Source organism: Diadema antillarum, unplaced genomic scaffold, assembly GCF_040938485.1.
Source record: "Diadema antillarum isolate AM-2024a unplaced genomic scaffold, OU_Dant_1.0 seq00000809_RagTag, whole genome shotgun sequence".
In the NCBI taxonomy this organism is placed as follows: Eukaryota; Metazoa; Echinodermata; class Echinoidea; order Diadematoida; family Diadematidae; genus Diadema; species Diadema antillarum.
This window is the reverse complement of record NW_027271689.1, coordinates 1,267,174-1,280,211: the sequence shown is the minus strand read 5'-3', so window position 1 is coordinate 1,280,211 and position 13,038 is coordinate 1,267,174. Positions and strand designations below refer to the sequence as shown.

At 39.6% G+C, this 13,038-nt stretch overlaps 2 protein-coding genes across 2 annotated transcripts; one reads left to right on the top strand and one right to left on the bottom strand.

Annotated features, from left to right (window-relative positions):
- Positions 1–2,616: 2,616 nt before the first annotated feature.
- Positions 2,617–7,409, bottom strand: LOC139739620 (uncharacterized). The gene is made up of 4 exons (XM_071650222.1): positions 7,193–7,409; positions 5,030–5,882; positions 3,685–3,823; positions 2,617–3,102 (listed from the first exon to the last, which is right to left on the bottom strand). The coding sequence occupies exons 1-4, from the start codon at positions 7,407–7,409 to the stop codon at positions 2,617–2,619; spliced, it is 1,695 nt and encodes a 564-aa protein (XP_071506323.1).
- A 1,071-nt stretch (positions 7,410–8,480) lies between these two features.
- Positions 8,481–12,550, top strand: LOC139739643 (C-type lectin lectoxin-Lio2-like). Its single transcript, XM_071650252.1, has 4 exons — positions 8,481–8,750; positions 9,416–9,682; positions 11,232–11,360; positions 12,138–12,550. Exons 1-4 carry the CDS (start codon positions 8,675–8,677, stop codon positions 12,404–12,406), a joined length of 741 nt encoding a protein of 246 aa, XP_071506353.1. The 5' UTR covers positions 8,481–8,674; the 3' UTR covers positions 12,407–12,550.
- The last annotated feature ends 488 nt before the right edge of the window (positions 12,551–13,038 follow it).

The window sequence follows — 13,038 nt, the reverse complement described above, 5'->3', positions numbered from 1 at the left end:
AAAAGCGGTATGCCGTTGAACCAACGTTAAACCCCCGCCGAGCCAACGCCCGCATGCGCAGAACGCCGCTCTATCAACGCTCACGTCACCACTAAACCAACGCTGGCTACCGCTCGCTACCGTTACATCAACGCTAAAGCAACGCCGGCTTCAGCGGTGCACCGCTAAGGCAACGCCCGTGTTTTCGATTTTTCTCATTTTGTGCGCGGTGACGAGCGTTGTCGAAACTCGGCCCCTCTCCCTACCGTTCAAGGAACGCTCCAACAAAGTTCGGGCGGTGTGACAGGGCCTTAAAACAGGGCCCTTAGGTACGTCATGAGGTGCTATCACATAATTATCATTGTAAATACGTCGATAATTGCGACAGTGTGCACTCAGCTCTTGATCTTACATGTTTTTTTCACGTTCTACATGTAAGAAGGAGGCACTACCCAAACTGATGATAGTTTAAACTGGAAAGCAAGACTGAATAATGCTGTGAAAAAAATCAGGGCTAGAAAACTAATTTATGGGAAAGTAAATAACCGAGGGTAGGTGGCGAACAGCATATTCGGGACCCAAACTTTTCAACAATGTAATCTTACTATATATCTCTTGTCGTACACTACTAGAAAGAAAGGGTGACTGGTTAAGCTATTCGGATACTACTATTTTTTTACAGCAATACTTTCATGTACATTACATTATTGTAACCTAGTCCGTGAAATGCGTAGCGCTCCCAAAGTCCATGCACTTGTAATGCAAGGCGTAATAAACGGGTCGGTTTACAACTACATGCCAACTGCATGCATATTCCTGGCATACTGGCAAAGCTCTCATTAGGATCTTGGAGGCTTGATGGTGCCTTTCCCGACATGGCAACAACGGGTACATGCACACTGGATTCCCAGTATTGGAATGTGTATAGGAAGAACAGGTGAATTATGTACATTACACTTGCAAGGTGTAATTGGAGAAAACACTCAATAAATAATTGTTCCATTTGAAATTTGAGAAGATTTCATCATAAAATGGTGTATGTGAGGTGTTATTCTTGTTCGGCATCTATATTTTGAATGTAATCATGTAAGGGGAAGTATTTCAATACCTATTGTCTAGTTATATGCCTACTAACTTTTACACAAACCACAATTCTACAAATACACAGATGTTATGTCTACCAGCGCTCGTGCGAGTAATATGACCTCTAAACTTGATTGAGGAGGTGAAGCATAACTTATGCTTAAGTTATACTTATGCTTTTGACCATATGTGACCGTGCACCTCAAAACGAGCATAAAGTCGCACACACTGATTTTGCGTGAGGACTGAAAATAAGTGAAATGGGTCAACCTAGCCGAACTTGACTTTTTCATATTTTCTGAAAGAGCGGGTCTTCTTTTACATTATGCTGAAATTTGGTATCATAAAACGGGCAGGAAAGTGTGTGTGTTTTTTTTTTTTGCAATTTATCTCGAACATTTTTGGTAGAATATGTGTGATTAGGTGTGTCTTTAGAATCCCCTTTTCATTTCTAAAAAAGCCTTGTCCACACTCTTCACTTCCAACCCTAAAAACTTTTGAAAAGATAGTGCTACTGCTTTGAAAGTTGGCGTTGATTATGGACAGAATGTGTTAATGAGGCATATTTGATTTCAGTTTAATCTGATAATCCCTTCATTGTTGTTGCTCTGGTGGTTTTACTTCCTGTTTTTTGTCCCATTCATCGCAAAGCCAGCACGGTTTGGTAAAGATTAAGCGCTTGTATAGACACTGTACTTCAGAGCCTCTTTTCTCAGTTCACACTTTTCCTTAGTTTGTGCTTTCTTTCCAATATTTAGATAGGTTAGGAGAGTCCATTTGATTTGAGTTATACCTCATTTTAAAGCTTAAAGTCTGCTCTTTCAGAATATGGTCTTAACTAAAAATTCATGTCTGGCGACTTTTTGTTTGTTTTGAGGTGCAGGGTCACATATAGCTAATACATAGTTCCGTCGTTGTGCGTACATCATCATTAAAATAGTATGGTGGTACAATTCAATAATTGTGAAACACCCTTGCATGTATGCTTGTCGTTATTTACATAATCGAATGGCAGGCTATGATTTTTTGTGACACATGTGTTGTTGCATGGCGTTTCAGGATAACAGTGGGCACGAACACAATTTTGTCTAAGAGACGTGATCACATGCGAATTATTCTGGAACTGCTGCCGGCTTTGATATCTATATGACAAGGCAAACCTACCCCTATGACACGGCGATGATACGACCGAATGATGAAATGGAAATGAAGAGGGAAAATGAAGTTAATGCGATGTCCTGACACCGATGGTTTAAAAGAATCTAGATATCACATTAAAAGGAGTATAAAACATTAATCAGTTAATACGCTTACATCAAACCAGGGGCTGTGGCTGCAGAGGTATGCATATCAGATTCACATTATAAACTGTTCACTGCTCAAAGATGAAAATAATTTTCAGTAGCTGTGTATTTGTAACTGGAAGGAATATTTCTGTATTGACATAACAAGATAACACTTTATGCCCATAAAGTTTAATTCTCAATACTCCATTACTAATGATCTTGAAAACTGGTAGTCGTCCCGAGGAAGTAAACGGAACTTTAGAATGGATCATGTTGACTTGGGTCCTTCTGTTTGGGAAGCTGGTACTTGGGCGAACATCTTGACGCTGGGATTGAAGGAAACAGTGCGTCTACGATTCGAATCCTTGGTCTTCCGAGAGGCGACTGGACCATACGGACCAGAGTTTGAGACTTCGTGCGATCCTCGCGCCGACGAGGCGGCGTCCTTTAGTCTGGCTCGGTAGCGTTTTAGTATGGCCAGCTTGTTGACAACGATCTCAACGGCGAGGCAGACCTGCTCAAGGTGATGTCGCGCGACGCGCTTGTGGACGGGCAGGTAGACGACGTGGTCAATGATGAAGGTGGCTGTGGTAAGTGGACATTGGCTGGAATCCACTCCCATGAGAGGAGGTTCAACCGAGTCAGACACGGAACTTTGAGTTGCAGGAGCCGTGATTAGGGTCAACTGAGTTACTTGCCTCGCTGCCTCGATCCCCAGAAGATTTAAGCGACGTACAACTTCGTCCGGATCATTCTGCATTATAACGGCACAAATAGAACGGGGATGTAGTCTGAAACTTTAAGTGATTATACGGATACCAAAGAAGACAAAGTGCAGGCGGATAGAGTATTACAGCTTAATTACGATATTATCACTCTTACCATATTATCATCTTTTAACGATGTTGCCATTGATTCAATTGGAATTGACTGAGCAGTCTTTCTGATTACCACAATCGAAATCATATCTCTGTGTGAAAGAGACAATCATGCTGACAGACAATCAATGAAATCATGCTGTCCTCATTTGACAGGAAGAAGCGCGGTGACATACAATGTCTCATCAAAATCCGGGTTATTACTGCCTTTAAATAGGACTTCACTTGATATACTTGAACATTAACGTTTGAGCAGAAACACGAATCTTACTGAAAATACCTTCGTCAAAACATCATAATAATTGCATTGATACCAATCTTTAGGTTAAAAAAAATATTATATTCTACTGATAATTATTATTCATTTATAAGAAACATAACATTTTTTTAAACTTGATTTGTTATGTCAAGGCAGGGCAGAATGTGTGATTTTGTAGATCGTGTATTTTACCACTTACCACTAGAATAGGATAGAGCCAGTAACCTCTCACCAGGGCCTTCATGCCAATCTGCCCCGCAACCTGCGGCATCCTCTCCGACACGTAGTCCCCTGTCTCTCGTGACTTGTCGAAATCGGTCGGATCGAAATTTTTCAACCTACATCAGTCATGTGCAAAGATCGATAACAAGTTTATTATCAATAATTTTAACATCATAATGGTGTATAGTCATATACAGGGTCACATTTTATGACAAACACCTAATAGGAAACGTGTAATACTGATTAAAGAACAACCTTTGGGTCACAGTAGACGAGATTCTTGATCAATTATTGTTCCAGCAATAATGTCCTGGGTTTGAATCCCACCCGCGGTACCCTTACAATTCGTTATTCTGAAGATTTGTTATTCCCAAGGTTCTAAGGCTCGTTTCTTTGAAGCTTCGTTAGTCTGAATAAAATGATAAATAAGTTCGTTATTCCGACGGCTGGTTAATGCAAAAATGAAATAAGTTTCATAATTCCGAAGGTTCGTTAGAGTACACATATTGTTTCCCATTTTCGGAATAACGAATCTGAACTCATTTTCGGATGAAAACCGAACTTTCGGAATAATGCCACAAAATATTCGGATTAACGTACCCTAAAATGTTCATTTTCGCATTAACGAACACCTAGGTACTTTTGTGTAGAGAATCTGTCTGTTTCGGAATAATGAACCGTCGGAGTGACGAACATCATCCGTTTACCAGCTATACACTGTAGACTGTAGGCTAATGTTCCTCTCTTCCCAAAAGTTGTACGTGGTAATGCTAGAACAAGAACAATGGTGGGGCCCTCTCATAGGAAAACAGCGCTGGAGGCTACAAAAATGACAAGAGCATACTTTTATCATTGCACTCTTTATCCTTTTCACTGTTATTGTCATCGTCATCTAATGCACTTTATAGACGCAAACGTTGATTAATAGCAGTCTTTTTACTATTTCCAATAAGAAGTCCAATTTGGTCTACCATTTATCGCAGAGACCTTTAAAGTTGTGGATTGCCACTGTATGTACGAGCATTTTTTTTTTTCTAAATCTATGACTTCTCAGGTTATTCACCTGGCTGGTTCGACCATCATATTTCTGCTACTAAACATGCATGTATAACGACGGAGCTTGTTAATCATAAACCTAGGCCCTGGTTTTTATGTCTGTACATTCTGGTGTACACTACATTTTCTGCATGCTAACACATTTTCTTCCAGATTCGATTCAAATCTTAAATGGAACAGATTTCATCAACCCTTGAATTTGAGTGATTTTATGTTGTTATTGTATTCGTTGTTTTTGTTTTGTTATCACATGCATCGGTTCTTACCGTCTGTGTAGCATGAACAGCAATGCCGTTGGAGGTTGGTCTCGAAGAAGACGTAACAATCCAGCCTGTGGGGGCGCTGTTAGGAACGCATTTGCCTTCTCCTTGAGGTCAACCTTGAACGGTCTCAACAACAACATGGTGAGTTTGGTGAACCGCGGATGGTTGAGAGTCAGTGCCACCACGGAAGTTTTCAGTATGTTCTCCACATACTTCACTTCAGAGCCGACTGGATAAGTCTCGTGCAGTTCCTTCATTTTGGCCAGGAGATATTTGTCCTTGACTCTGGTTATGGCGCCGCCATGTGCCGTACAGGGGTGAATGGTGTCAAAACTGAAGAAGGCCAGATCAGACTCGGGGTTGGCGCTGTCCACGGGGCTGGTGCAAGCTTGGGAACAGTCCTCCAATAAATGAACCCCGTGCTCGTGAGCAATATCGGCTATCTGGGTCAGGTCCGACAACCGCCCGTACAGGTGTGACACAAAAAGGGCCACTGTGTTTTCGTTGATCACGTGACGCAATGCCTCTATGTTTGGGGAGAGAGTATCTTTATCGATGTCCAGAGGAACCACGTGTAAGCCATGATGGAGGATGACTTGAATTGTATCATACGCGTTGATAGCAGTGACGATAACCTCCGACTCAGAGGGGTACTTCTGGACTCGAAAGAAAAGGTCCAGCGTTGTTTTCACGGATGACGTCACAAGAACTGGATGTTGTACATGCTGCGTCGTAGACGACTGACACATTTCGCTGATTCCAGTGAGCAGCATTTCTCGCTCTGTTTTCCATCTATTACGCAGGAGCGTGCGGTTCAGCCATGCAAAAACAGACAATCTGTCCAGCCATGTGCTATCTGAGCAGGAGACGAAGAGAAAGAAGATGAGCAGTAGTTTAGATTCAGCGTTCTTTTCTTTCTTCTTTTTAAATTATACAAAAAAACCCTCATTACGCTATTCAACAAAGGTTTATATTGCCATTACAAACGGAGAACATATAAAACATTAATGGTTAAAGGATGAATCCGGTATCACATTAATATACACACGAATGCACGACGCAGACACACGTAGTTATGCATGTAATTATCATTTTATATGGGGATATCTTGAACTTAATACAATTATAGTCGAGTGTTGTTAGTAATTCTGTCAGACTTTCGCCTATACTCTTCAAACTATTAAATCGAGCATGGAAAAAATTACATTATGTCTTGAAGTATAAAGAAACCAGACGAGTTGCCTGTTATTCTTATGTGTCAACAAAAGAAGCATGTGCCTATGAGAGATAGTATACTGATTTGCGTTAACTGAATACATTGACGTATACCTGTGTGTATAGGAGTACTACTTTTGTTTTCGGTCACAAGGTACCAGCAAAGTTGCTTATATTGATCATCACAGAATTAATGACATACGATTCGATATGACTTTATTCCTGTGTAAAATCATATCACGTAACATGGCGAAATACAAAAATAAATCAGTATACAAGCAGCTGATGTTGCGGGAGAACTGTCTACCAAAGGGTCCAGTTGAAACAATGACTTTTTAAGCAAATTGAAAGCACACGCTATAAGAGAGCCGGAAAGCTGGAATGAAAAGAAAAACGCAACGAGAATTACAGTATAAAAAAGCATCCATAAGTAAGTTTGTAATGAACATGTTAGTAGTTGAAGTGCAGATTTTTCACCATTATTATGGAGAGAACAAAGCATGACTTTATTAATAATTCAACTCGATTGTCCATTAATAGCAAATTAATGGATCTTTAATCCCACAAAACATTTTGTTTTCTAATCATAATATGTAATGTCCGATGGGTGTTGAAAATTGTACCTGATTTCACCTTACAATCCTGCGGAAATTTGCCAAATGAAAATGTCCTACGAAAATTGATTGTTGGACCTATACTGTTTATAATATAGCTGAAGGAGTAGGTTTCAAAATAGATATGTATTTGATTATTAAGAATGTCTAATGATTCAATAGTAACTGCAATGTATTATACGGGTATTATGAGTCTAAGAGACAGCGAACACTGTTGCTAACATTTTCCATATCTAAAGGGGAAAAATATAGGGAAAATAATTATGACGAATATCAATTCCACAATAACGCGCAGATTACATTGCGTTTTGTTATCTCGCTATCAATCCTCACTGACCTATGAAGAGACACATGAAGGGCACGGGTTCGACGTCGAGCTCCTTCCATCGTCGTCCTCGGCAACAGATCCACAGCAACACAGCAATGGCAAGGACGGATATAGCAACTGTAGCTGACTGGATCCAGATGAGGACCTCCAAATTTCCAGGGAAAGGGTTCAAGAAGCGAACTAGGGCCGCGATCACCCCTTCGTCCGATTCTATGTCTGACGCCATGTTAAAAATTGATACTAGTACATGTACCTCGAAGCTAAAACAGTCTGTATGAGGTGATCACGCGCATTAACCATGGATCATTCTGCTGGTACGTCTCTGCACAATGTATCGCGTGTCAATCCCGGTGCAGATTATGAGAAGTGGGCAGTACTTTGTCAACTCCAATTAGTCTATACATCACTAGTGTAATGATTGAGCTGTCCTTACTTACTTGGGGCAACTTTTAGCCTGTGACATTGTGTTTTGTTTGTTCGTTTTATTTCCGTATTAAAAATCAGCATATTTCATATATAAAGGTCCAGAAAAGAAAAAAAAACATACGGAGGGTAGCCCATTTTCAGTAGTGCATGACAATGATAGTCACTTCTGGTCTTCCATGGGGCCCTGACATTATGTGATAAGAATGACAGACAAATTCATTTTGCCGATATATTTATTGGTGCTTGCCAACTGTTTTCTTCATTTCTCCATAAAACGTTTGTTTGTCTGTCTGTTTGTTACTTATCTGACACAATGTTTAGTATTGTGCATATGAAGGTTGCACGCCTTGTAGCAGGGAGGTGACCTCCCTGCTTATAGCTTGTATAAAATAGTCAGCGTTTAATAGTGATGATAGCGGACAGCGCATTGTTCTTGTAATGTGACAAGATTATGAGATACATGATCATCAACTGAAATAAATTTGAAATTTCAATGTTTTTCAAGGACATTTTCAAGGGGTAAGGGTGGTGTTTTGTATATTTCTTTTACCGCTAGGTGGTTATCGGAAATCGATCAAATAAGCCTATTTATGCAGGACATCATTGTGCGTGGACTCCTTTCTCACTTTACAGAAAGCAATAACAATTGTAAGATGGAATGGCATTCTTTACACAATGGGGAGACATACGATCACTGCAAACTAACTCATTTGTCATAATTATGGCACTAGCGTCAGACGCAAGCTGAATGCCTGCCGCGTTCCTGGTAACGAATACATTTTGCGCGCCAATCTTCGATCGCATTTCCCTCTCTCTCTTTCCTCAGAAGCCCATGGCAGAGTTTGTTGACTTGTCAGACTATTCAGTGCTCTTTCCACCAACTGACATAATTCCAGCGCATCGCACCCAGACCCTATGGTAGTCGCTTCCCCTGCTTTGGAATCTGGAGGAGAGTAGGCACTAGAACCACCTGATTGAGCATAGTCTGTTGATTTACCAACAAGGCTTCTTATTTTTCTTTTTAACGAGTTGCAGAGCTTCGCGCAGAGGAACAGAAAACAAAATATGTCCGATATCTGTAAGGCATTCTTCGTCATCCTGACCACATCTATGGGCATAGTGTCGGCTGCAGACTTGTCGGGTGAGTGGAATGAAAGAGAAAGACACGTTTCTAAACCTGAGTTGATAAAGTGATCCTATTAAAAGTTGGACATTTCCATTCTTTCTGGTGTTCCCGGCACTCAATCCTGAAATTGATTGTATCGCTCTGAAAGATATCTTCCTCCAAGTTTAGGCAGCGTGCAATGACTAAAGATTGATGAAAAATATTTCCGAGCAGGAAGCCATTGATTGGTCGCATCATGACTACAGGGAAATGTTGGACGTCACACTGTAAAACCACTGTCAGAAAAAAAAAAATCAAAATTAGAAAACTGGGAAAGGCAAATGCGTTGAAACCTATTCCTTTTTGAGTGAGAAACGTTCACGTCGAGCCAGATTTAAGTTTTATAACCACACTCATAAATATCATTTAGAACGTAACATTTTGATACCCTCATCTGCTCATAGTGACAGCAAAAAATTTCGTTGTGTCTTCCTTGTTTGTTAAATCATCCCATCCCAAGTTTATAGAAAGATCTTGCCATATTATTATGTTGGTCTTTAAAGTCTTGTGATGACTTTTCGCATTTTAATGAATTTTTACGTCAGTTTTCATCATTCTTTGTATAGTATTATTATACTGGACATCACGATATGAAAACAACAGTGAGAAGCGCTCTCCGAATGAAACATTTTATTCCGTAGAATCGCCGGCGTGTCCAGCCGACTGGACATATTGGGATGGCTACTGCTACTCTAAGGAAAAAGGCGTGTCGCAGTGGTCAGATGCGCTCGCATTTTGCCAGTCGGTAGGTGGAGACTTGGTTACCGCTCATTCCCGACGCCAGGTTTATTTCTTGAGCCGTCTGGCACTGCAACCGTCCAATGTTCTCAAAAATATATGGCTCGGCTGTAGGCGTGCAAAGGGTACGAAAACGTGGAGTTGCGTTGACGACAAGGAGATTTTTCAAGGTATGCTATCGTGTCATACCCGATTCACTTGCAAGTGGGTCACATCATTATCACCTACATTTTGTCTAAATAACGAAAATTGTATCTGCCATAATTATTTGATAATCTTGAGCTAATATGTCGTATGTTTGTTTGTTTGCTAGTTTGTTTTGCATGTATTATGGTATTTTAATTGATAATGAAAACGATTCCCTTCCCATTTTCTATTCTGGAATATCGTCATGATACCTTCTCGAGCTACTAAACGCTAAACCTCAAATAAAACGATCAATCAACAACACACACACACACACACACACACACACACACATACACACACATACACACACACACACACACATACACACACATGATCCAAATAAGAAAGGTTGCTGTTTCTGACAAAGAGAAACAGAATTAATACTCAGCTCTACACATCACTTAATATAATGATCCTCTTTCTTGACATTTGACCAAACATGATAATGCAAAATTAAAGTCATAAAGAAGTATTGAAAGACCCAGATACATGACTTACACAAATCTAAATGCACAATAACATTTACGAAATAAACCACCAACAGGTTAACGACAAAACACTGCACCAGAGTACATGTAGTAAGAATAATCTTACTAGGCCCATCAAAAGATAATCATAAAGGAAAGAAAGATTAATGCTTATATCAAAAGATAAAAAAGTGCGGATTATCGTTCAAGTCAATAACATCCATATATAATCAAACAATATATATATATATATATATATATATATATGTACATATATATATATATATATATATATACATATATATATACATATTTCTACTTCTGATGCAAGTTCGTGATATACATCGTTTAAAATTTTAGACTTAGTTTTTATACATTCAGGATACACATGGGCTGCCCCTTTAAACGCTTAACTACAACAAGTTAATTAGAATGAATATATAGCTCCTTGATGATATCAAGTATTTTCACATTATAACAAGAATGCACAAATGCACGTGTGTTAGTGTATTCTACATTTCGGCGTTACTCAAGCTGTTCAGTTCAGTTCAGTTCAGTTCAAATTTATTCCGGGGGTTTTTTTCACAATGAAATAATGTATAAACATAAATCTCACTTTCTTCAGTGACAAAAGTAACGCATGTAAATCTATACAAAGAAAGCTGTATATTTCTCCATTGAATTTCCGAATGTACGTGTCTGTTGTAATTTCGTGTGTAGGATAAAAAAGTAGTGTCAAATAATTCTATTAACGGTGATAATTCTATTCGCAATCATCCATGTGAATAAATTGTACGTAATTTCTGTTCCTCACAAACACTCTCTCCTTACCTTTCTGTCTCTCTTTCTTCTCTCTTATTCTTTCTTTGCTTGCCCTCTTCACGCTAACCAATTTCTGCAGCTGTCTTCTTACCTGTCGTAAAGCGTAAGCCCAAAGTTCCAATTGCTATCAGTGCATCCAATGTATATGTGTGATACCTCCTTAGTCTATCCATTATTTTGACATTTTGATATTGCATTCATCCCCACTGCTTTCTGTGTGCGACGTACTTCTTCTCTTTAGGCTGGGCCCATGAGACGCCCAGTATAAACGAGAGCTTAGCCGCATCCTTGGTCCTCAACACCCAAACCCTGGTAACCTCGGATGATCATCCAGCCAGCTATCATTACACGATGTGTCAGAAAGTAGCAGGTGAGTAGGTATCGTGTGTGGGCGTGCGAGTATGTGTATAGTAGATGCAGGATATTGATTTCGGATGATGTTCGTTGTTCAAGGTTCATTAATCTGAAAATTAAACCTCAAGGTTTGTTAATCGTCAAATGAAAATGAGAGAAGAGAGAGATGCATACTATATAAAGAAGTACGAACCGTATTTCATATTCGGATTAAAGAAACTTCGGGATAACGAACTTTTCTTCATTTTCGGATTAACGATCCTCCGGATTAATGAACCTTCGGAATAAAGAAATGTAGCCGTTGATATCATCAGTGTGATCAGGGCTGGTCAAATATCTCTCAGCAGCTAGACATCCACTCAGTCTCGCGTAAAATTACAAGAAGACAAAATATTGAGGCTGATAATAAAATAGTTAATTACATGTAAGAGATGTCAGGTGTCAGGTGTCAGAAGTCGATAAAGTCCGTAAACCTTAAAAATAATTATGATACTACTATCACGAAGACCACTTCTTGTACTACTACTTGTACTACTGCTAATAATATAATGATAATAATGATAACAATAATAACGTTGAAAATGAAATAAACAGTATGAGAGTTAATGTGATAGGTATTTCATAGACTTGACCTGTATGTATTTAAGGATGGATTATATAAAGAGATGGATAGAAATAAGATAGATAAGGAGGGCCTAATGAAATACACAAACTTTAGATACTTCGTCTTGGCTTGGGATAGTGGAGAAAAAAAAACCATATATGTTCATGTCAAATATTGCTGGTTTTACAGAGCTTTCCGGAAAGAACTTGGTGACTTCGTTCGAAGTGAGACGACTGACGATCAACTTCTGTCTAACAGGCCACGTGGTGAGAAAGGCCCATGCTATGACCACCGTGTCGTGCTCGACGCTCTGCCTGATCGAAGGCAAGTGTCTTTCCTTCAATCTCCTTAGAGACGGCACCTGTGAGATCAATCGAATGGATTTGACTCTGACGGGACAAGGCGCCCTTCGGAGAGTCACCGGCTGTGCCAACTTCGAGCCCGTGTATCGCCTGTAAATTATGGACAGTGTTTGAACGATGACTCTATCGATTCATGAAGATTTTAACGTTACGTATCGACCAGTGTGATGGTCAAGCAAATACGAGCTCATTCTGTTTCCAGGACAACTGCGAGCGTTGTTAAGGCTGCTGACCAACGAAGAGAAGTATTCCCAAATATTTTACCAGCGGGGGAGGGAGGCGGTGGGGGGGGGGGGGGGGGGTCACCCATGAATTTACAAATGTTAAATTCAAACAATGTTTTTGCTGTTATACCTTTCCACCTTAGGGCTTGTGAATATTTTCTGTGAGATTACGGCGTTGTCATGAATTTATTTGAGTTGCATAAATTGTATGACCAAAGCATTGGTCAATTAAGCCTCATCTGAAATTTGTCATTCCCGGAAATACCCTACTAAAAAAACTTTCAAAAGTACCACAGATAAAAGCAATTACATTTTAAGAATATGATAGAACCTACGTGGTATGAGAGATTTCCAAACGTTAGTCTCGTCTTTTTGTTACTGTTCTTGATGCTAAGATTTTTCCTGTATAGTAACGACCTGCAGTTTTTTTTTTTCTGGACAAGACATGCAAATCTTTTAAATGTGTTGACTTAATTAACAAATCATTAGATATAAATGTGTATG

What these genes read in the sequence shown, in the direction of transcription:
- LOC139739620 (XM_071650222.1), bottom strand. Translation starts at nt 7,409, where the DNA reads ATGGCGTCAGACATAGAATCGGACGAAGGGGTGATCGCGGCCCTAGTT. An exon ending in CTTCATGTGTCTCTTCATAG is followed by an intron (nt 5,883 to 7,192) that starts GTCAGTGAGGAT and finishes TCTCCTGCTCAG; the next exon opens with ATAGCACATGGCTGGACAGA. An exon ending in CTGTTCATGCTACACAGACG is followed by an intron (nt 3,824 to 5,029) that starts GTAAGAACCGAT and finishes TGACTGATGTAG; the next exon opens with GTTGAAAAATTTCGATCCGA.
- LOC139739643 (XM_071650252.1), top strand. Translation starts at nt 8,675, where the DNA reads ATGTCCGATATCTGTAAGGCATTCTTCGTCATCCTGACCACATCTATG. An exon ending in GTCGGCTGCAGACTTGTCGG is followed by an intron (nt 8,751 to 9,415) that starts GTGAGTGGAATG and finishes TTTATTCCGTAG; the next exon opens with AATCGCCGGCGTGTCCAGCC. An exon ending in GATGTGTCAGAAAGTAGCAG is followed by an intron (nt 11,361 to 12,137) that starts GTGAGTAGGTAT and finishes CTGGTTTTACAG; the next exon opens with AGCTTTCCGGAAAGAACTTG.